General features: G+C 40.8%; 1 protein-coding gene and 1 non-coding gene across 7 annotated transcripts in view; one reads left to right on the top strand and one right to left on the bottom strand.

The window, feature by feature from the left end:
- LOC101686357 (SSX family member 2 interacting protein) overlaps positions 1-25,729 on the bottom strand; it is a 43,182-nt gene extending 17,453 nt beyond the window's left edge. For 4 of the 6 annotated variants that reach the window (XM_004752690.3, XM_004752688.3, XM_004752684.3 and 1 more), the window contains exons 1-5: positions 25,362-25,725; positions 5,630-5,761; positions 4,554-4,723; positions 3,869-4,081; positions 1,395-1,505 (exon numbers count right to left, since the gene is read on the bottom strand). In XM_004752690.3, the coding sequence (XP_004752747.1) occupies positions 1,395-1,505; positions 3,869-4,081; positions 4,554-4,723; positions 5,630-5,672 (537 nt within the window). In that variant the 5' untranslated portion in view covers positions 5,673-5,761; positions 25,362-25,725. Of the gene's footprint in view, positions 1-1,394; positions 1,506-3,868; positions 4,082-4,553; positions 4,724-5,629; positions 5,762-25,361 lie in introns of all 6 variants that reach the window. The other 2 variants (XM_045064791.1, XM_004752689.3) reach the window with 2 other exon arrangements.
- Positions 6,350-6,455, top strand: LOC123387424. Its single transcript, XR_006601877.1, has one exon. It is a non-coding gene; the product is annotated as a U6 spliceosomal RNA (small nuclear RNA).
- Positions 25,730-27,210: the final 1,481 nt, after the last annotated feature.

Here is a 27,210-nt window from a genome sequence, read left to right on the forward strand (position 1 = left end):
ATCATTAGTTTTTGATGCAGTGTTCCAAGAGTCATTGTTTATGTACAACACCCAGTGATCCTTTTTATGCTACATACAGACTCTGCTCATTTAGAAACCAGAAACACTTAGAGAAGTATTAAAGTGATTAAAGCTTCGTCTGAAACAAGAATTAACCTGATTATCTGCAGTGACTTCCTTATACTGTGTAAATGACTTGACTCACGTGATTCCTTGTTAATCTGTGACAAACTAGCCCTAGCACATCACAACACATAAGGAGGTTTGTTTTTATCTGATCGTGAACAGTTCTCAAATTAGAGTAAGTCCAAACAGCAGACATGATCCGGCTCTAACACTTGCTGAGTACCTATTATGCGTCCGGCCCTGCAGCTCCGTGTTTATATCTATGGCGGCTTCTCAGGAAGTCCTAGATAGGAAGTGTGTTCTATTCTATATAAACATTTTTAATCTCTGCTGGAGATGATGTTTAACTCAATTCCTACTAAAGATTAACTATATTCAAATCACTTATGTGTAATCTGCAGATCTAGTCAAAATTTTCAGTGAAACAACCCAAGGAAATGCATAAGCAACCTTGCAGTTTAAGATACTTCACTATCCACTAACTGCATTACCAAACAGTCAAAATATGACAAAACAATCTGCCTAAATCACTATAAAATCATGAAAGAAATAAGCTCCCCTAAAAGTCCTTAATTTTAGTTAAAAAAAAAAAAACATTGAAAATAAATATTGTGTCTTTATAGTTATTACATGGCCAGGGTCAAAGTGCAGAGCGGTAAGAACATAACGATTTCTTCTTATATACATTAAAAAATGGTAATTTCAAATGCATTAACTCTGTAGATCCAAATACTAAGTAGTCACTGTAGCAGAAATGAAATTAAAATCATGATGTTGATAACAATCAGAAATAAGTTTTGTAATGTGAATTGCTTTTTTTAAAAAAAATAGTAACTCTTGTGCCCATTTAGATAAGTAACTAATAGCTTGACTGGATGAACAATGGCAGTATTTAATACAGAGATAGAAGAGGCATGTCAGATATTAAGTATAGGTATGGCCGAGAATAAAAGATCTGCATTTAAAGCACCCTGGTGCCTAAGAAAAAGTTGTAATGCACCAGAGTCTAGGACGGACAGCAGAGGACACTGGCTGTCACAAGCTATGGACCAATATACTAAACTCCATGAATCCACTTGGGGTTGGGGGTGCCAGGGAGAGGTCCTGAGCTCAGTTAAATATGCTGCAATGCTATACACAGAGGTGCACCGTACCAGTCTGACAAAGGATGAATTAATGTTCTTGTTTTAAAGTGGGGTATGGTCATGTCAAATCCAAAAGGAAAAAAAAAATCACTTAAACTTCATCTTCAATAACTGACAACCCACCTCATCTTTTTCATTTTTCAGTAGCTGATGCAAATTCCGGTTCTTGCACTGTAACTGTCTGTCTCTCTCCTGAAGCCCAATCATTTCTCTCCTGGAGGTTTCCAGTTGTTCCTAAAACATCCACATGCAACTGTGATTAAAATTGACATAGGACTCGGAATAAATGAATTCTTCAAAGATTAGTAAAAACAGCGTACACAAACTAGGATTTGTTAGCTAGAACTGCTGTTTAATGGCACACAAAATGTTCACTTAAAACAATATAAGACAATACTGTAAGGTTATAAATTTACTTAAGTTTAAATGTCATATGGTAATTTCTTAAAATACCAACATTTTTTATATATATACAAATGAGTTTCAAAGTGCATCCCTTGAAAGGCAATCTTCACTTATTCCAGTGATGCTGCCACTGGACGCTTTTTAAATCTCCTTTTCGGACTCTTTAGCACTTCTACAGTCTACGGTACATTCTTTGAGAAAGAATCAAATTGATGTGGAGCTTCTTTAGGAAGCTCTTTAGGAAGACGTGGAGCAAAATGGGAACCCTTCAGGTCAGAAAGGGTAGGAATCCAGCACAACATCTGTTCTCCCTTGCAAGTGCTAACCTCTGAAGATTTTTTTTTCCAGAAGGGAATGGCAGCATTGCTGGAATCAGTACAAGATAAGATGTTCATTTTGAATTCATTCCACACATTTCCTGAGGAAATGTGCCAAGTTCTGCATGAGGCCACTGGGATATTTTTAAAATCCTCTTATCTTTATAAAATATAAAAGCCACTCAAGTTATGGCATAACTGACCACAAATAACAACTTGCACAATACCTAGAACAATGGGCCTCAAGGAGAGTTAGGAATTTGTGAAATTTAGGAACACACCTCCAATAACTCCAAAGTTACCAGAATTTTTGGCACCTTCTTCTTCAAAATGTTTATGACTTCCTATCATGCCAGACCATTTGGAATGACTAAACTTAGAGGCACTGGGCCAGTTGCTATGTCCCATATATGTCAAATCAGATTCACTTTGAGTGATTATCAACGGTTTACTTGAACTCTCATCAGCCCTGCAAATCTACACACCCCCCTACTACATCACTTATCTCATACTATCATCCTTTATAAACCTGAGACAGATACTGAGCCGGTATCCTAAATTCATGACTCTCTTATTCCCCAAATTCAATTTTTCATAAAACTTTACCCATTTTACCTCCCACGTTTGCTTCATATTTCACTTTTAACCTCTCCACTGGTGCTAGCTTAGTTCAAGTCCAAAACCTCTCTGGCTCTGGCAGCTGCTAAGGCCTGCGCTGTCCTTTCCACCAAGACTTCTGGGCTCCCCACTTCTGTCCCAAATACAAATCTGCCCCTTCCCCATAGTTTCTCCACCATATTGCCAGGCTGATATCTACCTGATACCAATGATACCTTCTTCTCACTTACATTCCTTGGTGCCTTCGCATTTCTGCACAGAGCCTCTCACATCCTCGGATGCCTGGGGCCCGGTGTCACCTCTGTCATTCATCATCATCATCATCCACTTCAGCCCCTACAGAGCTACTGACTAATCCCTGAAAGTCAAATGCTCTTTCCTACCTCTATGCTTTCTACAGGTTGTATACCCTCTGCCTAAAACACCTTTTCCAAACAGTAGCAAATTTGTACTTACTCCTCCAACTTGAGATCAAATGTGAACTCTCTGTGAAGTCTCCCCTCACCTCCCACACAAAGAACAACTAATGAAGCAAATAATTATGGTTCAACGTATCTCCTTCCATTATGCTACAATCTGCTTGGGAGCAGGGACCGGGTTCACTCCTCTGTGAAACCCAGTGTGCCTGGCGCAAAAATACTCAATAAATTTTGCTCAATGAATTGAATGAATCGTATACTAGATCCAGAAGCTCTTAAAGGACAGATCAGCAACTTTTATCACTGAACAAACATTTCTGTCCAGAGAAAAATACCAGATTTTGGCTCAGGTCAAATTAAAAGAGAAGAATTAGAAGATTTCCTGGAAAACATTCTATACTCTGGGCTGTCCTAATAAGCAACCCCTCAGAGGAAAGGTTAAACAGGTCTGGATCACCAATATCATTGTGTAATTATTCACTAGCTACTTAAAAAACATTTGGCAAAGGTTACCCATGTATAAAAAGTTTTAATGCAGAATTACAGCCTTCAAGTGCTTACAATGCTGAATCAGTCTAATTCGTAAGACCTTCCCTAGGTCTCTCTGATTAAGATTAAAGTATTATCCATAACTCACAGCCTTTTTATAACCTTGGAGGCTACTAACTACCCCCTCCAGCTCACCACAGATCCCCCCTTCAGGAATGACCTCTATCCTTCAGGCATTTTAGGATGTATGTATAAAACCCCAAAAATGTTAAAGAGAAAACAGCTATCACTTAGCTTAGCTTATGAGACATTTGGCTTATTGTAATACAGGTCGACATGCAAGTTCTACCTTAAGTTTTGCATAGCAGTTCTGCAGATGGTCCATATCACTTCCCAGTTTCAGATTCTGTGTTTCTACATTTTCCTGAGCTAGAAGATTCTTCCGCTGAAGTACAAGTAGCTCATTCATACAATTTAAAACAGCAACTATATTTAATTCTCTCTTTGTGTCTTTACCTTTGGATTCTTCATATAATGAAGGAAAACCGAAAGTAGTCAATTCCTGGTAAGAGAAAATGTTTTCTTCAAAGTTGGTTACCAAATGACTTAGTATAGAAACAAAAGATAGAAATCTTTTCTCAGAAATAATGAAAACTATCCTAAGTCAAGAAAACTGTAAATATCCCAAAGGACAAAAAACTGAGAGAACTGAGAGAGGCTCTTTTTAGCCTCTATTCTACAAGTGCCTGTGTCCTGGACAAGGAACTTAGTGTATCAGTAAAATAATGGAGAGAGTCCAGGGGAGAAGTCTCTAGGGCAATGTGGAGGCCACCCTGCTCCTGATAAAGACGTTTACCATGTACTCACATGGAATGCTCACCACAGTTCTTTGCCTGTCTCATATGTTGTAAGGCCCAGGCCAAGTTATAACAATATACGTGTGCTTGACAAGTGTTTTCTCATAACTTTGATATGTTTTGTTATATAACATGATTCAGGCTATTGCTTCTCACACACAAAATTTTTTTTTTTACCTGATCAAGATACGAAATACTTTGTTCAATATTCTCTTCTGTGCAGAAGGCACTGAAAAAACTGTGCACATTTTTTGATAAAGGTATTGAAGAACATAGCACTTGCTGTGAGTATAAACTTGATGGAGACATCTTTGTTTCTGAGGTATATTGACAGATATTTTTGCTTTCTGAAAGAATAAAAGGCATTTACTTAAACAACTTAAAAAAACGTGCAAAGCAAACTACCTCCATTACCAAAGATTTTGAATTATATAAATATTTTTAACAATTTTCAAATTAAGGCAAAACTGTTCTTTGTATGAAAACTACATACAGTTGACCCTTGAACAACACAGGAGTAAGGGGCACCAAACCCTCATGCAGCAGAAAAGCTGTGTGCTACTGATGACTTCCACAAAACTGCACAGCTAACAGCCTACTGATGACAAGAAGCCTTTCCAGTAACAGCTGATTCACACATATTTTGCATGTTATATGCACTACATTAGTATATTCTTACAATAAAGCGAACTGGGGAAAAAAGTTACTAAGAAAGTCATAAGAGAAAATACATTTACAGTATTATATTACATTTATCGAAAAAAAATCCATGTATAAATGGACCCACACGTTTCAAACCCATGTTATCCAAGAGTCAACTGAACTTTTTTCCAAGAAGATACGAGAGTGCCCTTAGTAGGCATGTTAAGCTACAATATACGACTTTAATTTATAGTATTTCAGACTTATAAAAATAACAGATAAGAATCACCTGAGTCAAAGGTCATGTATTAAAGGAACAAATTACAGCAACATATTGAAGTAGCCAATAAATTTATTTCAAACACATAAGCATTCTTCTCCAAAATAATAACAAACCATCATCTATCAAAGGCACTGAACCCCACTAATTATGGCACAATTCTTAGCTTTCCCATATGAATTTTCTGAAGATAAAAGTTAGATATTTTACAACTATTTATGTCTCTCTCTAGTCACATCTTCAATACTTGTAATTATTTTACAGTTTCATTTAAAAATTCACCACTACAATTAAAACCACTTTAGTTTACACTCCTTTTAGTCTCTATTACCTGAAGACAGATGTGGGTCTGTAACAGTCATCCACTCTCCCATAGCAGTCACCAGAGCCAGGCTACCTGAGGAACCAGTTCAACAGTGAACCATTCAGTCCAGCTGCTGTCACCCTTCTATGTAGGCATCTCCTTAAAAAACAAATTGTAAAACAGTAGCATTTAACCAAAAATATAAAAGCAAATATAAAATCAATGGGTAAAAAGGATTTTGCATTATTTATTTCCATATACTCCCATATAGAGCATGGTAGAGCTCATTATAACCGTGTGTGTGTGTGTGTGTGTGTGTGTTTAAGAATCAAGAGTAAAGGGTTATCGAGTTCTACCAAGGTATTCACATTACTTCATATACAAAGTACACAGTACATGATTTGACTCACAATGTAAATCTAAGGTACAACATGGTACTAAACATGGTACTAAAAAAGATTTCAATATATCCTTAAAAATAAAATACAAGCTATTTTTACAGATAAGAGGATGAAAAACTTCTTAGCTAGCATTTTCATTTTTTGTTTTTACTAACTACATGAGCAGAAAAAAAATTTTTTATTTACTATAGAAAAAAGCATACTTCCCTACACTGTTCTCCAGACAGATCACATCAATTCATACCACTACCAGAAATCTGGCAATGTGTATCACATCTTACAAACAAAATATATTTTGACCCAGAAATACCACTTTTAAAATCTTATCCTAAGAAAAAAATGATTTGTGCTTGCTTTGGCAACACATCCACTAAAATCAGAACAATACAGAGATCAGCATGGCCCTGCACAAGGATGATGACATGCAAATTCCTGAAGCGTACCCTGAAACCAATATTACACTGTTACGTTAACTAACCGGAATTTAAATAAAACCTTAGAAAAGAAAAAAAAAAAAGATTTGTACAGGGGCGCCTGGGTGGCTCAGTAGCTTAAGCCTCTGCCTTTGGCTCAGGTCATGATCTCAGGTCCTGGGATTGGGCTGCATCGGGCTCTCTGCTCAGCAGGGAATCTGCTTCCCCCTCTCTCTGGCTGCCTCTCTGCCTACTTGTGATCTCTCTGTCAAATAAATAAATAAAACCTTTTTAAAAAATGATTTGTACAAAGATTCATCTACACGTTGCTCTTAATAATGTCAAAAAACTGGAACTAGCTTACATGCTCCACAGGAGCCTAGTTAAATAAATGACACATTTACACGACAGATCACCTTTAAACACAACCATGTGGAATTAGGGTGGGCAACCGATTCATATGAATGAAGTGGACCAAGTCTAAGAACCTTCCATGTAACCATTTCACACAAATTTTTAGCCTACCGTCACTTTTCTACTTTTTTAGAGAGAAAATGGAAGAAATAAATATTTCTCCATCATAAAAAAATTCAAATGAAATTAAAAATGGCAACTGGGAACTGATTTCAAAGTTAGGGATAGAAGGAGGACTGAAGGCTACAGGCAAACTGGAGAGCACTGGTGCCACCACTTTGGACACCTGCTTCTCAGCTATAATACATTATTATGGCCATATAATATTTGGCCGTATAATGGCCAAAAGAGAAAACAGATCGTGTGTTGCTATCTTTCCATCATTCAAGGGATGTTGGAATTCTGGATTTTTATGTGAAATCTCACAATTCATAAATGTGAGGAGCTACTTAAAAAGATTATGCAAGGTACCCTATGGGAAAGGGATGCAGCTGGAAGCAGGATGTGAGAAAGCCTTTTGCATCTTGAGCTCAGAGAAGGCTGCACAAGCCACCATATTGTACACTTAAGATCTGGGCACTTGACTGGATGTAAATTATATTTCTAATGGCTGTTTTTTTTTTTTTTTTAAAGACTTTATCTATTTATTTGACACAGAGAGAGAGAGAGAGTACGCGCAAGTTGGGGGCGGGCAGCAGGGAGAGGGAGAAGCAGGCTCTCCACAGAACAGGGAGCCTGGCGTGGGACTGGATCCCAGGGCCCTAGAATCGTGACCTGAGCCTAAGGGAGCCACTTAACTGACTAAGCCATTCAGGAGCCCCTAACGACAACATTTTTTAATAAGCCAAGTAAAATAAGTCTTTAGACCAGATCTGGACTGTGAATCAGAGTTCACAACCCCTATTCTGAATATTTAAGATTGTGGAGAAATAGGAGTGCCTGGGTGGCTCAGTCAGATAAGCATCTGCCTTCAGCTCAGAGCCCAGAGGTCAGGACCCGCATCGCATCATCAGGCTCCCTGCTCTGAGGTGGGGGAATCGGCTTCTCGCCCTCCGTCTGCTCTTCACCCTCTCCTGCCCCCACTCATGCGTTCTGTCGCTTGCTCCCTCTCTCAAATAAATAAATAAATAAATCTTTTTAAAAGAGATTATGTAGAAATATTCATAATGGAATGCTGAAGTGAGATGAAAATTTTCATTCATTCGATAGATTTTTAAATGTGCTGCTACATGATAGGCACACTCTTTTAGGCACAGGGGAGGCCATGCCCTCAAGTTCACATTCTAGTGGGGGGTGGAAATAGATAACAAAGCAATAAATTAACATAACAGAGAGTGATGGGAACTATAAAAAAAACAAAATACAGTAACATGAGGGAGTACTGGAGTGGGATATTCAGATTCACCAAGGACGGCTGCACCGGGATGCGGATATTTGATAATATACAGTCAGCCACAAGATGATCGATGACCAGAGCAGCCCAGGTAGAGGAAACAGCAGGTACAAAGACCCAAAATGGAAACGAACTTGGTAAGTATGAAAACCATAAAGAAGGCCAGTGCCTTTGGAGCACAGTACGCAAGGATAGACGGCAGGAAGCTGAATTTTCTCTAAGTTGCGATGAAAAGCTAGTGAAGGACTTTAGGCAGGAAAGCCAACAGGATCTTCTTTAGGGTGTGAAAAAGATCCCCTTCAGCTACTCTACCCTCTACCCTCTTGCGTATATTTATTACAGGTGGGCGACAGTGGGAGGCTGGAAGATATTGGGCCACTGCAATAGTTCAGGCAAGAAGGCCAGTTTTCAGGGGCGCCTGGGTGGCTCAGTGGGTTAAAGCCTCTGCCTTTGGCTCGGGTCATGATCTCAGGGTCCTGGGATCGAGCCCCGCGTCGGGCTCTCTGCTCAGTGGGGAGCCTGCTTCCTTCTCTCTCTCTGCCTGCCTCTCTGCCTGCTTGTGATCTCTCTCTGTCAAATAAATAAAATTAAAAAAAAAAAAAGAAGGCCAGTTTTCACTACAGCTCGATCAGAAGCAGACACATATGGATAAATCAGGAATGGGTTCTGGAGATAGAACCTTCAGAACTTGGAAGACGGAATGAAATATGGGCAAAAGAGAAATCAAAGATGCCTCCTAGGCCACAGAGTGGCCTGCCACATACACTAGTGCAAATGCTGCTGTGTGGTGTATTACATGTTAGTGTCACACACATACAGGGGGTTACCCGGTCTGGCATGGACTCTTGATATTTTTTTACTCTTGTGCCTTACTGAGAGTACCCTGAACTCTTCCCCCTGTCCTTATATGGGTGCCATCAGCCACAGGAGGAACAGGATAAAGATTGAGTCTGTACCAAAAAATGACAATGATTTTACTTTTCACTTCCAGAGATAGCAGGCATAAACAAAACGGGATCTACGGGACAATAAACCCCCCCACTCTAACCCAGCTCTACTTTGGCTAAGTTACTCCACCTTTCCAAGCCCTAGTTTCCTCACTGGTGACATAATAATGACTTTCACTTCACAGTTTCCCCAGAGGATTAAGTGAGATCATGCACATAAAGAAGTATTCAGCACACGGCCTGGCATATGGGACACACGAAATGAGTGTCAGTTGGTTATCTTAGTCACTACCATCACCACCATCATCTGGATACAGATATCTGTTTGGTATAAATGACAGAATTCCAAAACCTGCAACAAAAAAGGCTCTTAATAAAAGCTGAGCACCTTAGAAAATGTGGAGACAGATATACTCATAAAAACACGTTGGGCCATGGGGTTAATTCTTTGTATTCGTTAGGCTGAGGGCAGGGATGGGATCAGAAGAAAATACACACAGACACTTTTCCAAGACCACCTTGTTCCTGTTGTTTTTTAAAAATAAGACACAACACTGCCTTACGTGCCTTTTCTCCTCATACAGAAAGATCAACCACCAAAATGTCTACTATACATCCATCCTTTAAAGTTGTAATTTCAGTCAGTTATTCTTCTCTCTGAATTCAGCTCTCCCGCATCTACAGGTTTAGGCAGTGAATTGTTCCCTGCCCTGTTAATTAGAATAACAAAAAACAAACAAACAAAAACAACAACCAACTCTGAAATATTCAGGTCTAGTCAAATGTTCATAATGAAAACCAAAACTCCACTTTGAAGCACTACAAAACAAAGAAGTCACCAAAAGTATATGATTTCACACAATCTTACAGTTTCTACAAATTCTCTTCTGTTCAATGATGCACCAAATAACACATTAGGAGGGGGCTTGTGATAAAAGTTACCTAACCAGACTATAACATCCAAGCCAAAACCGAGAGACTAATTTAAGCAAGTTACTCTATTCTAGCTCAAGCAGTCAAATTTCACTGTTGAAGGTTACAACTATTTTATAAAGATATTATAATCAATACGAATTTCAAAAGCAAAAGGTAACAGAAGCAACTCTGCTTTGCATAAGCCTAATACTGTCACAGGTGCATTACAACCTGAAAGCTACAAAAGCAGCCAAGAAGGACTCCGTTAAAGCTGAGTGCTGGAGCACACAGTGAAGTTCCACACTGTAGACTAATCAAGTCAGAGCGAAGCATTCGAAAGTGGACGATGCACACTGATGACAAGAACGAACCTGGGTATAACTAGCATTTTTATTACAGGTTTCATTATAGAAGAAGAAAGGGAAGAAGCTGACAGTAAATCACATTTTGGTTCAAGTAACCCCCATTTCTCTCTTTACATCATTGGTTAGGGAAGCCACCCAGATTCTAAGACAGGTCACCTTCAGGAGTGAATTTTATGAGCAAAACCAGAAGATTAAACAATTTGGCCACCCTGTAAAAGTCATTTTATTCATCTAAGATTGTTGAGGAATAACCCTGAAATAATTTAAAGTAAGAAAAAAAATCTATAAAGTAATCCATAAGAATTCGTCCTCCTAATCTTTAAGTCAGACAGACATGCATTTATTCCTTCCTAGAGGATAACATGTACAGAGGCACCTAATAAACTTCCTTGATCCCAAGAATTTCTCAATGTACATTCCAGTCAGTCAGGCTACATAACAGAAAATCTTACTAATTGCAGAAACCCTGCAATAACTCCAGTTAAAATGCCATCTTACTATTTTCTGAGGAACTACTTCGGTTTCCCTAACGTGTTGCCATATTTCGGGTGTAAATAAGCAAGGGCACTGTGGTCTTTCCTGGATAAAATGATTACGCAGACCTTAAGAATTATCTAACAGCATTTTCTAGGTTAGAATCCTGACAGAAAATTGGGAAGTAGTGAGACATTTGAACTTAATATAATTATACCCTTTCTGAAATGAAGATTTTAATAAGTTTCATAAATCTACCATTCTTCATGTCAAAACACTTTCTTTCATATATATTTTCCTATATTATAGACAGAAAACTTGGGCTCAGGGACACTAACAGGACTGCCTAAGGGCACCATTTCTAATCGGTTGTGAAGCCTGGACATCGATCTGTTCTTCAAAAATGCTTTTATCACTCTGTCACCACGTAACATATCTACACTGCATGCAAACCTCTATTTAAAAGAATACAAAAGATTTCTATCAAACTTCTTTAAAAGAATGAGTCCCGCATCAGGCTCTCTGCTTGGCAAGGAGCCTGCTTCCCTTCCTCTCTCGGTCTGCCTCTCTGCCTACTTGTGATCTCGGTCTGTCAAATAAATAAATAAAATCTTTTAAAAGAATGAGTCCTACAGTTCACCTGAAATTATTCCACTCAGAGCATACAATCCTTAAAGGGACTTCCCTACTACTTAAATTGAGGCATACTTATAAAACTTCTCTGCTACACCACAAACAACAGCTTTTTTCTCACTTAGAAACACTATGCTTTGAAAAAGTTTAAAAACAATTCTCAGAAAGGAGATCAGTTCTATAGAAAGTTTAATGAGGGTGAAATAACTCATCTTCCCGTTTTAAAACAACATCAAAACTCAAAAGTTTATAGATGTTCAGTAAAAATATTTGTGGTTCAGGTTAATCACACCTTTTTTGTCCCCCCCATCAGAAAAGTTCCTTGGCTAGTTTTTCCTCTTCCTTTTATCCAGAAGAGGGGGGGGGGGCGGGGGATGGAGGGGAGGAGGGTCTCAAGGTCTCAATATACAATAATCACTTGTAAAAGTGTAGGCAGCCTCTGAGATGGCTCCCAACTATTCCTGTTAACTGGTGTACACACGTTAGGGTGCCTCTGCTCCCTGGCTGTGGGCTGGATTTAGTGGCTAGCTTCTAACAAATAGAATACAGCAAGAGGTCACAGGATTTCTTTTCCAAATTTAGGTGATTAAAAGGCATGGCTTCCTTTTGGGATCACTTCTCATCCATTGTCTCTCGGATCCCTCTTTCTGTCCTGAAAGAGCAGCCCCGTGACAGGTTGGTGGGGCAAGGTTAACGGATGTCTCCAGACAACAGCCTGTAAGGACCTGGAGCCTGCCCAGAGTCACAGAGTGAGTTTAGAAGTATTCTTTCTCCTGGAGTTAGACCTTAATGGCTGCAACCTTGACCAACACCTCAACCACCACCTAGTGAGAGCTCCTCAGCTACAGGCACCCAGACAAGCCACACCCAGATTACTGATTGACAGAAACTGGAAAATAAATATTGGTGTTTCAAGCTGCAAAGTTTTAGAGTAACTTATTATGCAACAATAGATAACCAAGATAAGATTTTTAAAATATATATACATTTCTGAGTCCCTTCCATAATTCATCTGTCTTTAGCTGAAACATAACTAAAGTGACATCATATACTACAAGTGTAACAATCAGCTTTATGACAATATCACTCAGTAGTACAATTAATCAAATATATTAAATATTAAAGCAAATATATGATTTAAAAATTAATACCACCATCTATATGTCTGTTCAAAGGAGAATACAGATTTTAATTCCATTAAATATACTGCTGTTGCCTCCCTCAATGGTTTATGAAATTCTACAGGAAGTTATGGGCTTTCCTACAGGGTAGGGATCTTTGTTGAAACAAACAGTGCTTGAAACAAAGCAGGTGCTCAGTAAATGTTTATAAAATGAACTGCGTCCCACATATGGCCCACCCACTTCCAGCCTGCGCTTTCCTTTCTCCTAACCCAAATCTAACACTTTTTCCAAGCCCAGAACAACCACCATTATTCCTTCCACACAGGTTCTCTTGATTCTCTACTAATTTGTTTCATCGTTCCTAGACTCTCACGTACTGCACATTTCACACTCCTGTATTCCCTTCACTTATCTTAACCGAGCAAGACTCAGTAACTCAGGTAAATCAAAATGTTCACTCCAGCAAGCACCGGCAGATAAAGGAAAACAGCAATGGAAAAGAGGCAGAAGATGTGAGTCCTTAAAAGGAAAGTATTACTCTCTTCATCTTCTAAGTCTCCAACACATCTACCAGCTGAGAGAGAGCTCAACAGAAACATAAGCAGTGTCTTGATTATAAGATTTCCTTCACACAGTACAATATTTTAAGTATTCTTTTCAAGTTCATTTGATATTCAAACTTGAGAAGGCGCAACTGCCTACCTAATCAGAAGTCTAAAACTTCAATCAAGTGTCAGGAAATAAAAGATTTTCATTATACAGGAAAGCAGTAACAGTATGCCATCTAGGTTTCTAAATATTGTATAGGTCTTGTGACCTATTAAACGTTTGGGCAAAATCTCACAAAGTCAGAGTTACCAAATTGTTAGGCTAAAAATAAAATCATTAAAACAAAACCTTTAAATAGTGTTCCTATCTTACAAATGTCATAAAAATTAAAAATTGTTATCACCATATTTTAAATAGATGTTATTACTCTCAAAAAGCAAATATAGGATTTAAAAATTAATACCACCATCTATATGTCTGTTCAAAGGAGAATACAGATTTTAATTCCATTAAATATACTGCTGTTGCCTTACACAAAACCATTCAGGTGTGCACATCAGTGTAGAAACACACTAATTCAACTTCTGAGAAAACACATCTTTTACAAATTTAAAATCCAAACGAATTCATTGGAGTGGCAGAATTTAATAGTGTACTTTCCCACAGAAACAAATTCCTCCTAACTTAAAATTGAATAAATATCTGAATGGCTGAAACTCAAACCTCGGTGTTCCCTTCACCACCTGCCCCTCTTGGCTGGGTCTGTGGCTCCAGGGACTGACACCCAGGAGTACAGCGTGCACAGAGCTGGGCTCACAGCATGACCAGGTGTCCTCACCTGGAAAATGGGATGACACCATCTTCTCTGGAGGGTGGCTGTGGGGATATAACGAGGTCACAGGTGAAAACTAAGCACCGCAGACCTGAGGAGAGGGAACTGATGGAACAAAAACGTGCCAGACGCTGTTCTCAATGTTCTACGTGTATTATAAAGCCAATCCTCACAACAATCCTACATTATCTCCTTTTTCCAGTTAAGAAAATCAAGGCACAGAGAGGCTAGCTGCCTCCTCCCCAGACTCGAGGGCCCATCCTCTTCACCAGCACATGCTGCTGCTGTTGCTGCTTCTGGGGATGAGAGGCCCGGGAAGCAGTACTCCTCCCCTGGATCCTTAAGGCCACCACTCCCTAACTGGTACCTCCAGCTGGGCCAGGACTACACGAGATGGCATGAAGATACAAATTATGGGAAAAACTGCGTGTGCATCTCTTTGGGTTGGGGCATACAATCCTGCTGAATCTCCAGGCCAGAATCTGCCATTAGAAAGCCACCCTCTTCGTAGCTTTGGGAGCTCTACTTTAAGCTTCCAACATACACACTGGAATCCACCGTTGCTGCAGTATGAGAACCAGTATGCTATCATGGTTAAAAGTACATGGTTAAAAGTCAGACCACCTGGTTTCAAACCTCAGTTCCACCACCCACAAATGAAGTGGCCCTGAACAATTTCTGGCCTTCATTTTCCTCATTTGCAAAAGGAGAGTAAAAACAGTCTTTAGTCTCAAAGGATTATCATATGGCTAAGTAACACACTGAGTTTTAAAATTTAATTGATAACCTTATTAAATAGGTTTATGCATCCACAGGGCTTAACACAGGGTCTTGGGTACATGGCAAGTGCTCAATAAATGTTAGCTATTATTAGATAGTTTAGTAACTTGGGAACATTTCCTGGTATTTGTTAATTAAAAAAAGTCACAGAATGATTATCTAACATGACCTTATTTGGTCATTAAAAAAAACCCCAAATTATAGGAGTATATACATATAGGTATAAATTCTGCTCTATACACATAGAACTTTATATAAGAACAGGAAAAAAACAGAAAACAAAACCAATCAAACAGATTGGTTTTTGATAGAAAACCATTTTGATAGAAAAAAAGAACTCTATCTCTTTATATACTAACCCCCACACACAGATAACCATGGGTAATCCTTACTTTTTTGTGTCTCCCACATTTTCTGTAAGTGAATGTGCTTATCTTAAAATGAGGGGGGGGGAAGCCCATGTTTTTAAAAAGCAATTACAGTGATAAGCAGATGAAATGGGTGTGAATAGCATCACTCTCAACCACCAAAATTAACAGAATGGCATAAGTAACAAAAAGTATGAAATATTTATTTCCAGATTAACCAATCAATCTGCAGTTCTGCTGGGCAAAAATTGGTTAGAAAATATACGAATGTCCTACAGCTACTAAGATACCCAATTATTAAAGGGCAACAGAACAGTGGTCAGTAATGTTTAGCAACGGTCAGTAATTGGTAGCTTTAGATGGCAATCTAGTAGTCTACAAAAATTTGCAATCTATAAACCTTTGCACTAATCAATTATACTTTTGGGAGTCTATTACTACATATCCCATCATACAAATAAGCAAGCAAATCATAATGGCAAGGAACTAGAGACAATCTAAATGTCACCCACAAATAGTCAAAAGCCAATATGGATAGTAGAGCTAAAAGATGGGCTACTTTGGGATTATTAAGGCAGATCTGCATGTATAAAGAAAAAAAAACAAGTTATGGATAATAAGAATTGTATGATCACCATTTTCCTTTAAAATTATACTATCTAACTACTACCTAAATTTAGGAGAAAGGTCTAGAAAAGTTACAAACTGTTATTCATATGACAATCCTGTGGCATGAGATGGCTGGGTATAGGGAGGAGTGGACCTAACTAATCACTTCTTCAATAGTACCTTTTGATAGAGCTGGAGTGTTTTAGGGGCATGGATTGGTTTGTAAAATTCTTAGAGGCAGTGGATTCATGCAGAATTAATGAGATACTGTGTGTGGAAATACTCCCACCTCAATCCCAGATGGTAGCACCCTTACCCTTTAGTGGAAATAACGTAGACAAATGAGAAATTCTTTCCACCAATGAATTAACACTTCCAGCACCATTCCTACATATTCATGCATACAAGTCTTCACACTGAGGCCCTGCTTTGTCGGAGCGTAATCTGTGGGGATCTAGCCCATCAGGGAAGACTTGCCCCATCTCCCCACCCCGAACCCCAAAGGCTGTGAAGTGGAAAGACAGAAAGAGTACTGGCAGACCTGGCAAAGGGGAACTGTTCCTCTGGTTTATTTTAATCTAAACTAGGTAGGAGAAAAGAGGGGAGAGACTGACTTTGATTTATAACTATTGAGATTCTTTTCAAAAAATAATGTTCTTATTCTGCCAACCTTCCATGACTCAAGCAACTGATAGGTGTATTTCTCTCCTTCAAGAGAGCAGCTGATGAAGTCACAGAGGTGTGTACTTAGAGTTATGCCACACCATCTGATATTTCTTTGTACACTGACGTCTACTGCTAATCTTTTCATCTGTTTTGGTCGTGGCTCCCCAAATGATTTGTTAGTTGTCGTTTTTTGTCTTTCATGGCACTGTCACATCAGGGAAGACGCACAGGATGGAGAAAGAACATGAGTCCAGGTGGCAGGGCCTAGGGTTCTCAGGGCCACTTCTAGCATTTCCTGAGCAACCCTGAGCTGCTCACCATTTCTCTCGTTTTCAGTTTCCACATCTGTAAAATAAGGAGGTTGAACTAGATGATTGTTAGAGAATTTCTGCCTATTATCTATGTTTTTTACATTTTCATGGGACTTCATATGGAATTGAGTAGAGCTATTCATATCAAAATGTCTTCTTTACATTGTTATAACAATGTGCACACCTGGTCTTCACAACCATTTGTTCAACAAACAAGATGCTACCAAATCCTAATAACAATTTATTAAGCATAAACCATTTACAAGGAACAATTTAAAGCATTTTAGGTGTATTAACTCATTTACTCTCACAATAGCACAAATAGTTATCCACCCCATTACAGAGGACAAAACTGAGAACCAGAGAACTTTCTTGCCTGAGGTCACACAGCTAGAATGTGACAAAGCCAAGATTCCAACACATTTAACTATTACACCCTACTGTCTTTATTGTAGATGATGAGGGAATATATAGTACGTGAGCTGCTTTTCAAACTGAACACACACGGGTACTCACTTTTCTACCAAGTCACCTTGAGATAAAATTACAATCAGATCATCCTTATTCCAAATGAGTGACAGGGATGTGAACTACGTAAGAGCAGACAAAACATTAGATGTTATAGCAATTCAAAAAAATTATTTTTGAAAAAATCTAGTGAGTAGAGACGTCAAATTGCCAGGCTTTCCCCGAACTGCCATTCCCTTCAATTTGTGCTTCCAGGTAGATCTCCCTGTACTGAAACTTCTCTTCCACCACCTAAACAGAGCTCCTGGTCAACAGGCCTGGTATCATACTGTTTGTACTCTGCTTTGCCATGAACTATCATAAATGACCCATGGTAGGATCCAGTAAAACATTCGCTGAACAAATGTCAACTAAGTTCAATGACGTATTAGTGTGAAGTATACTCCTTTAATACTGTGATAGACAACAATCCACACTTAAGCCACGCTGCACCTTGGACTGGTGTTCAGTTCAGTCTTGATTGGTGCCAGGGAAGCAGCAAGGTGGCCCTGTATATCAATCAAGAGCATGATAGTTTACAGATGGTCCACCACTTTCAAATTCTTCCAATGTATAGGTAAGAAAGCATCATATTCTTACAAGAGGATTAAGAACAAAAAAGAAGCAGTGTTTTAACATCTGTTTTACTTTGTAAGGTTGAAAGTAGGCAATAAGATCAAGTAAAAAGGGTGCCTGGGTGGCTCAGTGGGTTAAGCCTCTGCCTTCCGCTCAGGTCATGATCTCAGGGTCCTCGGATCGAGCCCCATATTGGGCTCTCTGCTCAGCAGGGAGCCTGCTTCACCCTCTCTTTTTACCTGCCTCTCTGCCTACTTGTGGTTTCTGTCAATAAATAAATAAAATCTTTTTAAAAAATCAAGTAAAAAAAGTTACCATTCATTGATATTTTATTCCTAAATGTATTAAAAACAATGGGAATAACAATAATGACAACAACAAAACCTACCATAATTCATGAATTTGTAATTCTGTAATCATGTATCTGTAGTAGCTTTTTCAATGACTCAGCTCAAATTCAGTCATAGGTTACAGTTCTCAAATTGTGGTCCCAGGACTAGTGGCATCAATATAGCACCTAGAAATTGTTAAAAATACAAATTCTCCAAGCACCTGGGTGACTCAGTCCGTCAAGCTTCTGACTTCAACTCGGGTCATCATCTCAAATAAAATGTCTCTCTCAAACAACATCTTCAAGAAAAAATTGCAAATTCTCAAGTCCCACTCTAGGTCTAAAGATTCAGAACCTCTGGGAGTGGAACCTACAAATCAGTGTTCTAACAGAACCTCCATGGGATTCTGATGCATCAGACATGAGATCATGGTTCTACTCTGCAGAATGTGCTTCAGAAGAAGTTAGAATTCTAGTTAAGCAGTTTAGAATATGGAATGCCGAAAGGATTCTGACTTAAGTGTGCTGCGGAATGGATTTCAGGAATAATGCAAAAGTGTTCCAGAGTACTCGGTGGAGGTTGAACATAATAGTCCTAGAGAGTGTCTGGCTAAGGCTTACTAAACCTCAGTGGGAGGGAGAACCTCTGAAAAACAAATTCGACAGGTGAGATTGATATATCCTATTCACACACTCTACAACCCAGCAAGTCCACGTCCAGCTACAATCTCAGAGAGACTCTTGCATCTATGTGCCAAGAGGCAGGAACATCAACAGTGGCATCCTCACAGGAGCCAAGGAGCACAAGAGCATGACCCTGGAAGCAACGTGAACACCCCTCCACAGGAGGATGAGTAAACTGTGGCACATATGCAAAATGGAATCTCATGCCACAATCAGAAGCTGCAGTGACATACAATCTAGAAGACTGTCAGCAAATACTAAGTGGATGAATTTCAGCATTATAGTAAGTGAAAAAACACCGCAGAAGACAGGGCATGTGACATAGGTGTTAATCGTGAATGTGTCTGGAAAACTCAGAGATGCAGTAAAGCTATGTTTTAAAAGATACCAAGATTCAGTATACAGGGGGTGCCTGGGTGGCTCAGGAAGTTGAGTGACTGACTCTTGATTTTGGCTCAGGTTTTGATCTCAGCAACATACAAACATGCCTTGCATCCAGCTCTGGGCTCAGCAAAGTCGGCTTGTCCCTCTCCTTCTGCTCCTTCCCCAACTCACACTCTGCCTCTCTCTCTCTCTCTCAAATAAATAAATCTTTAAAAAAAAAAAAAAAAAAAAAAAAGATTCAGTAAACAGTTGCCTCAGGTGAGACAAGTAGAGCAAAGGGTTGGATGGGCCCTAATGGTCATATAGAGATTATTGTCAAGGTCCTACTTATGGTAGCTAGTACTGAGTATTAAAACTAAGTAAACAGATCAGTTACAAAAATATGTCCTAAGCCAATCCATATAACTAATTCTTTGTACCTGAAAGTCCTTCCTTCCTTTTTCTTTCTTTCTTTCTTTTTTTTTTTTTTTTTTTTTTTTTAAATATAGGAGTGCCTGGGTGCCTCAGTTGGTTAAGCATCTGATTCTTGATCTCAACTCAGGTCTGATCTCAGGGTCATGAGTTCAAGCCCTGCACTGGGCTCCAAATGGAGCCTACATTAAAAAAATAAAATAAAAAATAAAGGACCACCTGGGTGGCTCAGTCAGTTAAGCTGCCTTTGGCTCAGGTCATGATCTCAGAGTCCCAGGACTGAGCCCCACATTGGGCTCCCTGCTTGGCAGGGAATCTTGCTTCTCCCTCTTCCTCTACCACTAAACCCCCATTCACGTGTGCATGCACGAATGCACGTGTGTGTGCACTCTGTCTCATAATATTTTAAAAAATAAAAAATAAATTAAAAAACATATATATATATATATATATATATATATATATATATATATATATATATATACTGTTCCTCAAATATGTCAAACGCTTCTAAATTTTACCTAGTCCTGGCTATGACACACTATGAGCTCTGGGTCCTCAGCCTGACAACTGCCAAGGCAGGGGCTAACCTGTTTGGGGTCACAGAATCCAAAGCCAGTGACTCTCCCATCTTAAAAGTATAAGAACAAGCAGTTTCGGCTATAGTTTCAGAGCACCTATGGAGCCATTCAGATCTACATGGGATCCATGGACAAGGAGGGAAGACTTGAAACTCCCGTACTAGTTAATTACAAGAAACTGGGGGGGGCACTCAACTTTCAGTTGATGTGGGTCATCAGCTATGCCATCCTTACAATGGCCCCAGAAAGGAGGTCATAGAACACCATTTTACTGATGGAAGAATCAGACTCAGAGAGATTAAGTAACTTGTCTACTTATAAACCTGGGGGCGGAAATAAAAACCTAGCTTTTAATAATATGGAAGCTAATAATAAAAACTAGCTATTTATGATTCCGAAGCCTCACAGATCCTGTCCTCCTCTTGACTCTCACCAAGTATCCCAAGTAAATGATATAAATTCTCTGGGCCCAACTCTTCATTACAAAATAACACAGCTGATGATGAGTTGCATTTATTGAAGATTTCTAGGATGTCTTCTTGAGTTTATATTTTAGATCTTACGTGCAAGGATATTTCTAGAACTTGAATACAGAATAAAAGATTAATGTTGAAGATGACAACCTGTAGATAGGAAAGTACAGACAAGCAAATAATCTATTGGCAAAGGACCAACAAACTCAAGACTGGGATCCTCATAACATAGACTAACTCTCAGATAAAGAGCAGATGCAATGCCTGGTGCCCATCTTGGATTGTAGGTAGCTACTGGCCACTTGTTAAATTCTATACCTGATTTTAAATTCATCTATAGTGCTATGATTTCTTTAGAGTAATACACTTCCAGCAATATTCTCCCAACTTGATGTTTCCAAAACATTAAGGTTCCATTTTCAGCAGCCCTGACACAAAAGTATTATACCTAACTAGGCAATTAATGGTCAGGGCCTGGCTGATAGTCTTAGCCATGATAATGAGAATTGTGAAGGTCAGGTAAATACTTCAGAAGTTGGACTGACAAACATGATGACAAGTATACAAAAGGGAGGTTTGTGCTCGCTTCAGCAGCACGTATACAAAAGGGAGGCATTTATTCTCTCATGTAAAAGTCAGTCTTTGGTAGTAGACAGAGAACAAAGTCACTTAGATAAAGAGAACAGAGGAGTAAGTTTAATAAAATTGGGTTTAAGTATGTGATGATAATGAGCTCAGTGTAGAACTTACTGGGTTTAAGAAGCCCTCATAAGATATTTAAATGGAGATAAGACTCTAGGGCTTGGAAATCAAAAGACGTCAGGGCAGAATTAGGGAGTCATCAACATATATGTGGGTAGTTGAATCCATACAGAAAAAAGTGGCAAAAAAAAAAAAAAAAAAGAGGCAGCAGAAAGAACCCCAAAGAACATCAACATGTAGCAGGTGAGCCAAAGGGACCTAGATATAGGAGATAAAAACAGGGGTGGGTTTTAGGAAAGCCAAGGGAAAAAATTTTTTTTAAAGAGGATGGGGTGGGGACACCTGGGTGGCTCAGTTGGTTAAGCAGCTGCCTTCAGCTCAGGTCATGATCCCGGCATCCTGGGATCGAGTCCTGCATCGGGCTCCTTGCTCGGCAGGGAGCTTGCTTCTCCCTCTGCCTCTGTCTGCCTGTGCTCGCTCTCTCTCTCTGATAAATAAATAAAATCTTTAAAAAAAAAAAAAAAAAAAAGAGGATGGGGTGATGAACAGCAGCAAATGCCATGAAAGAGCAAGATCTGAATAGAAAAATACGGTGGATTTGGCAATTAGTGACTTTATGACAAAGCTAAGCAGTAGAAATGAAAATCGGATTTTAGAAAAGTGATCAGCAAATAAGGAGACAATAAATCATTTGCTCACGAAGCTTCATTTCACAGAATGTGAAAACAGACTTCTTTAAATGTAGAAAGGTTTTATTAGATGCTCACGTATTCACTAGCAACTAAAAAAAAAAAACTCCTTGAGTTAATTCCTATTCAATTTTAGCATTTTTATATCAAATATAAATAATATTAAATACCCGATAAATTTATTTTTCCAGGCACCATTCTGGATATTAACATATTTTCTTATTTAATCACAACCCTAAGAAGTAGATATTATTATTCCTAATTTACAAATGAGACTAAAGCACAGAGAAAATAAACTCTAAGAGTAACCTAAGACTGTGTAGCTAATAGTATGATAGTCAAAACCAAAGTCTGACTCAGCAGAGTTAGAGGGAGGGAGGGCACTGTGGGAAGCAAGAGTTAACAGATGAGAACTGTAAATATTACTGGCTAACTGGTTGTAGTTTCATTTCTACTTAAGAACTTATTTTTAATTTGAAAGAGAGTTTGTGGCTTCTCTCATCTCAGAATCCTACACTGCTGGAATCTTTCTTTTCCCCATGGCCCTTAGGACACTAAGATTCTGTACTGCATTATAATTTGATTAGCTCTTATCACATTGCAAGTTGCTTGAAAATAGAGCTGTGTATCTTTTTTATTTTTGTATCCTTATTCCCCCAATCTTAAAAGTAAAACATACTCAATAAAACTTGGTTGTATGAATAATCATTTCTGCCTTCCTCAAGTTTCTGTGGGCTTCAATCTTTCAAGTATTTAATTGCTGAGTAGGACTGATGTCTCCTAGATGCTACTTAGACTGTGTTCAGAACATTTTCAGATCATTCAAATCACCGATTTTGATGGAAATACCCTTCTAAAAATCAAATGTACCTTCCCTGGATCATTTATCATTTAAAGGTTCCCTAGCACCTACTGGTCAAAGGTCACAGCCCTGTTCTCTAACCTCATCACTCACACCCCACACCTGCCTCCAAGGACCAATCCACCAGTACTTCCTCAACTGTGTATTCGGCAGGACCTGACACCATGCACTCACCAGGTGAACTCCTCTTCTGTCAAGACACAGCTGAAATTTCCCTTCCTAAAGCCTTATCATATTTGCAATTTTCATTTTCTATTTTTGCTCTCTCTCCCTTACTGCACTGTTAATTTCCTAAAAACAAACTCCTCAAGGCAACACTCATCTTTTCTCTCTCTCTTCAGGCCTGGCAAGAAGCAGCTCTGAAAGCGTTTATTAAAGCAGGATTCAGTATTTCTGCTGGTACCATGTATACTGTTGACCCACTATCAAAAGTAAAGATTTCAGGTTGTTTTCCATTAGCAATAATGAATAGTGCACTACTCTATTCCAGTTCATCTCATTAACTTGTGAATTCATTACCAGCTAATCATAATCACCATCACATGAAAAAAGACACAAAAAGGCCCTCAGAGAATCAAAATCCTTGGTGTCCTGAGCAAAGAGTCAAACCAGTAAGACATATTCACAACTACTGTAAAAGATACACCCCCCCCCCAATCACTTAAAACACTTTGGAATGTCTCCAATTTAAGGACGGGAAATCAATTAAAATCAGAGAACTCTGGGTCAGTATCTTTCAACCTTTTAATCTGTAGGTGCATACTACCCAGAAGACTCAAATGTCTACTTTAATGAAACCCATGTCATATCCAGCTTTGCCAAAGAGCAGCTAGGTCAGGTTTTTTGAGAACCCAAGAATATCATCTTTGTGGTGGCCTTCAGGCTTTTGACAAATCATCTGAACAGGGAACACTGTAGTTTCTCATATAGCGTCTCAGCATGTCTGGAAGGGAATGTGCTTTAACAAGTCTTGTCACAAGGCACGATGTGTTATGAGGAGATCTTCACATTTCATCTTACAATAACAGTCTCTGCAGTTATCTTCAAGCTGCTGCACCCATGTTACTTAATCCTGGGGCTTTTTTATCTTCAAGGCACAGATGGGGAAAGAGAAGGGAAGGAAGGGATAAAATGACTTAGCTGAAGAGGCCCCACAAGTCCCCCAAAGAACCGTCATTTTTAACCACCCGCTGCTAATCCTCTTTTCAAAGAACCATTTTGTTTGAGGAACTTTCACTGACAGCAAGCACAACAGAGGGTCAGATTTGTCATTAGCTTTTACTTGTTTAGTGTGAATGAATAACCTAAGCTCCCCAGGCCTCTGTGTTATGATAGCTCTGGGAGAGGAGTTCTGATGGATTAACTTTTGCTGACTGAATCCAAGTTCCTAAATCTACCTCTAACTTCTTCTAAATTTCAAGACAGCTTGACTTAAAGTTTAACTCTAACGGCATTTTTGTTTCTCTCCAGATCGCTCCTCCCCTTCAAATTTTATTCAGTCTCGGAAATGTGTCAAGTCACACCTACCTTTCAGTTCTGGATCAAGACTACCAGAATTTTCTCCCAAGCCATGCAATGTTCCAAGGCATCCATCATTCACAACCAACTCCAGAGACAGACTCTAATCTGTGTTGTCAGGGAAGCCCAACAATCTCAAACTGCAGGTCGCTTCCACTTACACTTCTGATCCACTCTTGGAGGACTGCCTCTTCTAATCCTCTCCCCATGGCGCTCCCCACCCCCAGAGCGAGATCTCAATTCTCAACGATTCAACAAGAACGCATTGGCGTTGCAAGATGACATTCTGGCAATCACAACTCTGGACCCTGGAATGAGGTAACAATCTAAAGATCCCCCCCCCCCAATTACATGTGCTAAACACAGATTATTTAGCTGATTGCATTTCCTGGGCCCAAGTGACTTGCAAAACGGCGACCAGCATTGGCTCAAAAGCGGGCAGGGAGCTCACCATTCGGTTTACCGTTCTTGACTATAAAATTCTATACCAAAATATTTTCACACTTGCCTGCCGTTCAGATGATGTAAGCTCTTCCCCTTGACTTTTAACTAGATCTCTTCCCCTGCAGCGGCCACGGGCCACTCAGTAACTCATTCTAAGGACTGCCTCTTGCGGCTCGCCCCAACAAATCCCGAAGCCGGCAAACTCCGCAGCCTCCGCGAGCGACACACCGCAGCCCCAAACTGGCCACCCCCTCCTCCCCCACGTCCCCGCGTCGCTCGTCATCCCACACCAGGCGCCACCCTCTCTCCATCCCAGAGAAGGTTTTGGGCTCCCCGGGCCAGAGCCCTCCCGCGGGCTCAGTGTGGCAACCGCCTGCGGGAGCGGACCCGGGCTGGCACCTACCTCCCACCTCCTCCTCCAGGCACTGCCGGGGTCAAGGCTCGCCCGCCTCCTCCAACGGCCCCAACGGCCGCGCCGAGCCTCTCGCCGAGAAGCGGGGCGCCGAGCCAGGTGCCGGCGCTCACCTCCGCGCCCGCCCTCCGGCTCCCCGCCGGCGCCCGACCCAGACTCTGCCGGCGCCCCCGCCCCTCTTCGGGCGGGCGCGTCACAATCCCCGTCGCGGGGGGATCGCTCACCGTCACGGCCCCCGAGAGCGGCGGGGACGCACCGCTCGCCGACCTAGACCGGCTCGCGCAGCCCCGAGGGCCCGCACAGGCGCGGCGGCACGCAGCGCCCAGCGCCTGCGGCCCCGCCTCTGCCTCAGGCTCCCGCCTTCCCCGCCCCCGGCCCGGCTTCGCTCCGCCCCTCACGGCCACCCCCTGTTTCGGCAGGTTCGCAAGGTTCCCACCCCGCCCCCGCGCCGCCAGCGCCGCAGGCCCCGCCGCCTCCCATTGGCTCCGCCAGTTGCTAGGCGATGAACAACCGCGGCCTGCATTGGCCCCCGGAGCCTCCTACCCACCCCCCTTCCAAAAAAACCTAGAGAAAAAGAAAACCTTATCCCCAGAGCCGGAGCGGGATGCGGGCGCAGCTGCGGCTGCGGCACCTGTTACGCCCTGTGATTCACCCGGCCGGGTCCTGCTCCCCGCCCCCTCCTTACGCCGGCAGAGCTGGGGCCCCTGGGCTCCGTGGGGGAAGCGAGTCGTGGTTGCTTTAAGGCGCGTGTTCCGAGCCTCAGTGAACCCCAGCACCCACCCGAGAAGCAAAAGTGAGGCTCCCAGAAGACCCACGTGCGCTGGCAAAAGTGGAGAAATAAACCAAACAACAGCCGGCACCCAGAATTAGGTCAGGCCCAGGGGAAGGGAGCGTCAGGCGTCGGGGATTGTGGTTGCAAACAACCCAGCCCAGGTTAAATTAGATGTAAAATTAGGGCAAAGAAACGGACCTGGGCAGAAGAGAGCGAGAGTACTAACAGATGGCCCTCGTGAACTACAAGTTGATGCAGAAATGTCCCACACCCACTCGGCAAACTATGTGCAGAGAGAATGAATGCCTGTGCGGCACCGGTAGCCAGGGTCAGATCCGCTCCTCCCCTATTCCATGTCAGCCTAAAATTCTCCAGGGAGGAAAGGGGGCCAGAGAAAAAAAGGGGATCAGATGGTGAAATCGCAGGAATACGAGTTGAGTTATAAATACAAAGATGTGCTTTGATGCATTTTGTTTTTCATGAAGCCAGTGAATTTACTCAAGAGAGGAGAAACAGGTTTGGTATTTTAAGGAGGCTTCTGAGAGCACTTTGAAACCTAAATAGTATGAGACAAAAACGAGAAATACGAACACTGAGGAACAAGGGCCGGAGTAGTGCTCCCACCTCCCCCGCCCCCAGTGGCCACGCACTGACCCCCAATCCTGGATGAAAGACTGAGACAAGAAAATGAGCGCGCTGTGGTGACAACTTCCCGAGCACAACGAAATCGTCTTTGCTTTTGGCCTAAGCCATCAGGAGACTGGCTGGATGCTGGTAAGCATAGGTGAAGGACGCCCAAAGAGCCTGTTAGGGTCCATCTTCCTAAGAACGCTATGAGCCCAGGGCTAATGGGGATAGAGGAAACCAATCTACCAGTGATTACCTAACCCACTAACCTAGGATACTGATGGGGGCGGAAGGGAGTTACTCCTCCCAAAAGGGGTTTTGAAATGTCCACTGTCCGCCTGCAAAATTCCACACCTCTTCCCACCCTAGGAAACAGCTTAATGTCACGTCACAGTTTTCTCTTGACATAACAAGGCTTCATTTTGACCATCTTCCCCCCAA

This window comes from Mustela putorius, unplaced genomic scaffold, assembly GCF_011764305.1.
Source record: "Mustela putorius furo isolate JIRA1106 unplaced genomic scaffold, ASM1176430v1.1 tig00003853_pilon_pilon_pilon, whole genome shotgun sequence".
NCBI classification, from domain to species: Eukaryota; Metazoa; Chordata; class Mammalia; order Carnivora; family Mustelidae; genus Mustela; species Mustela putorius.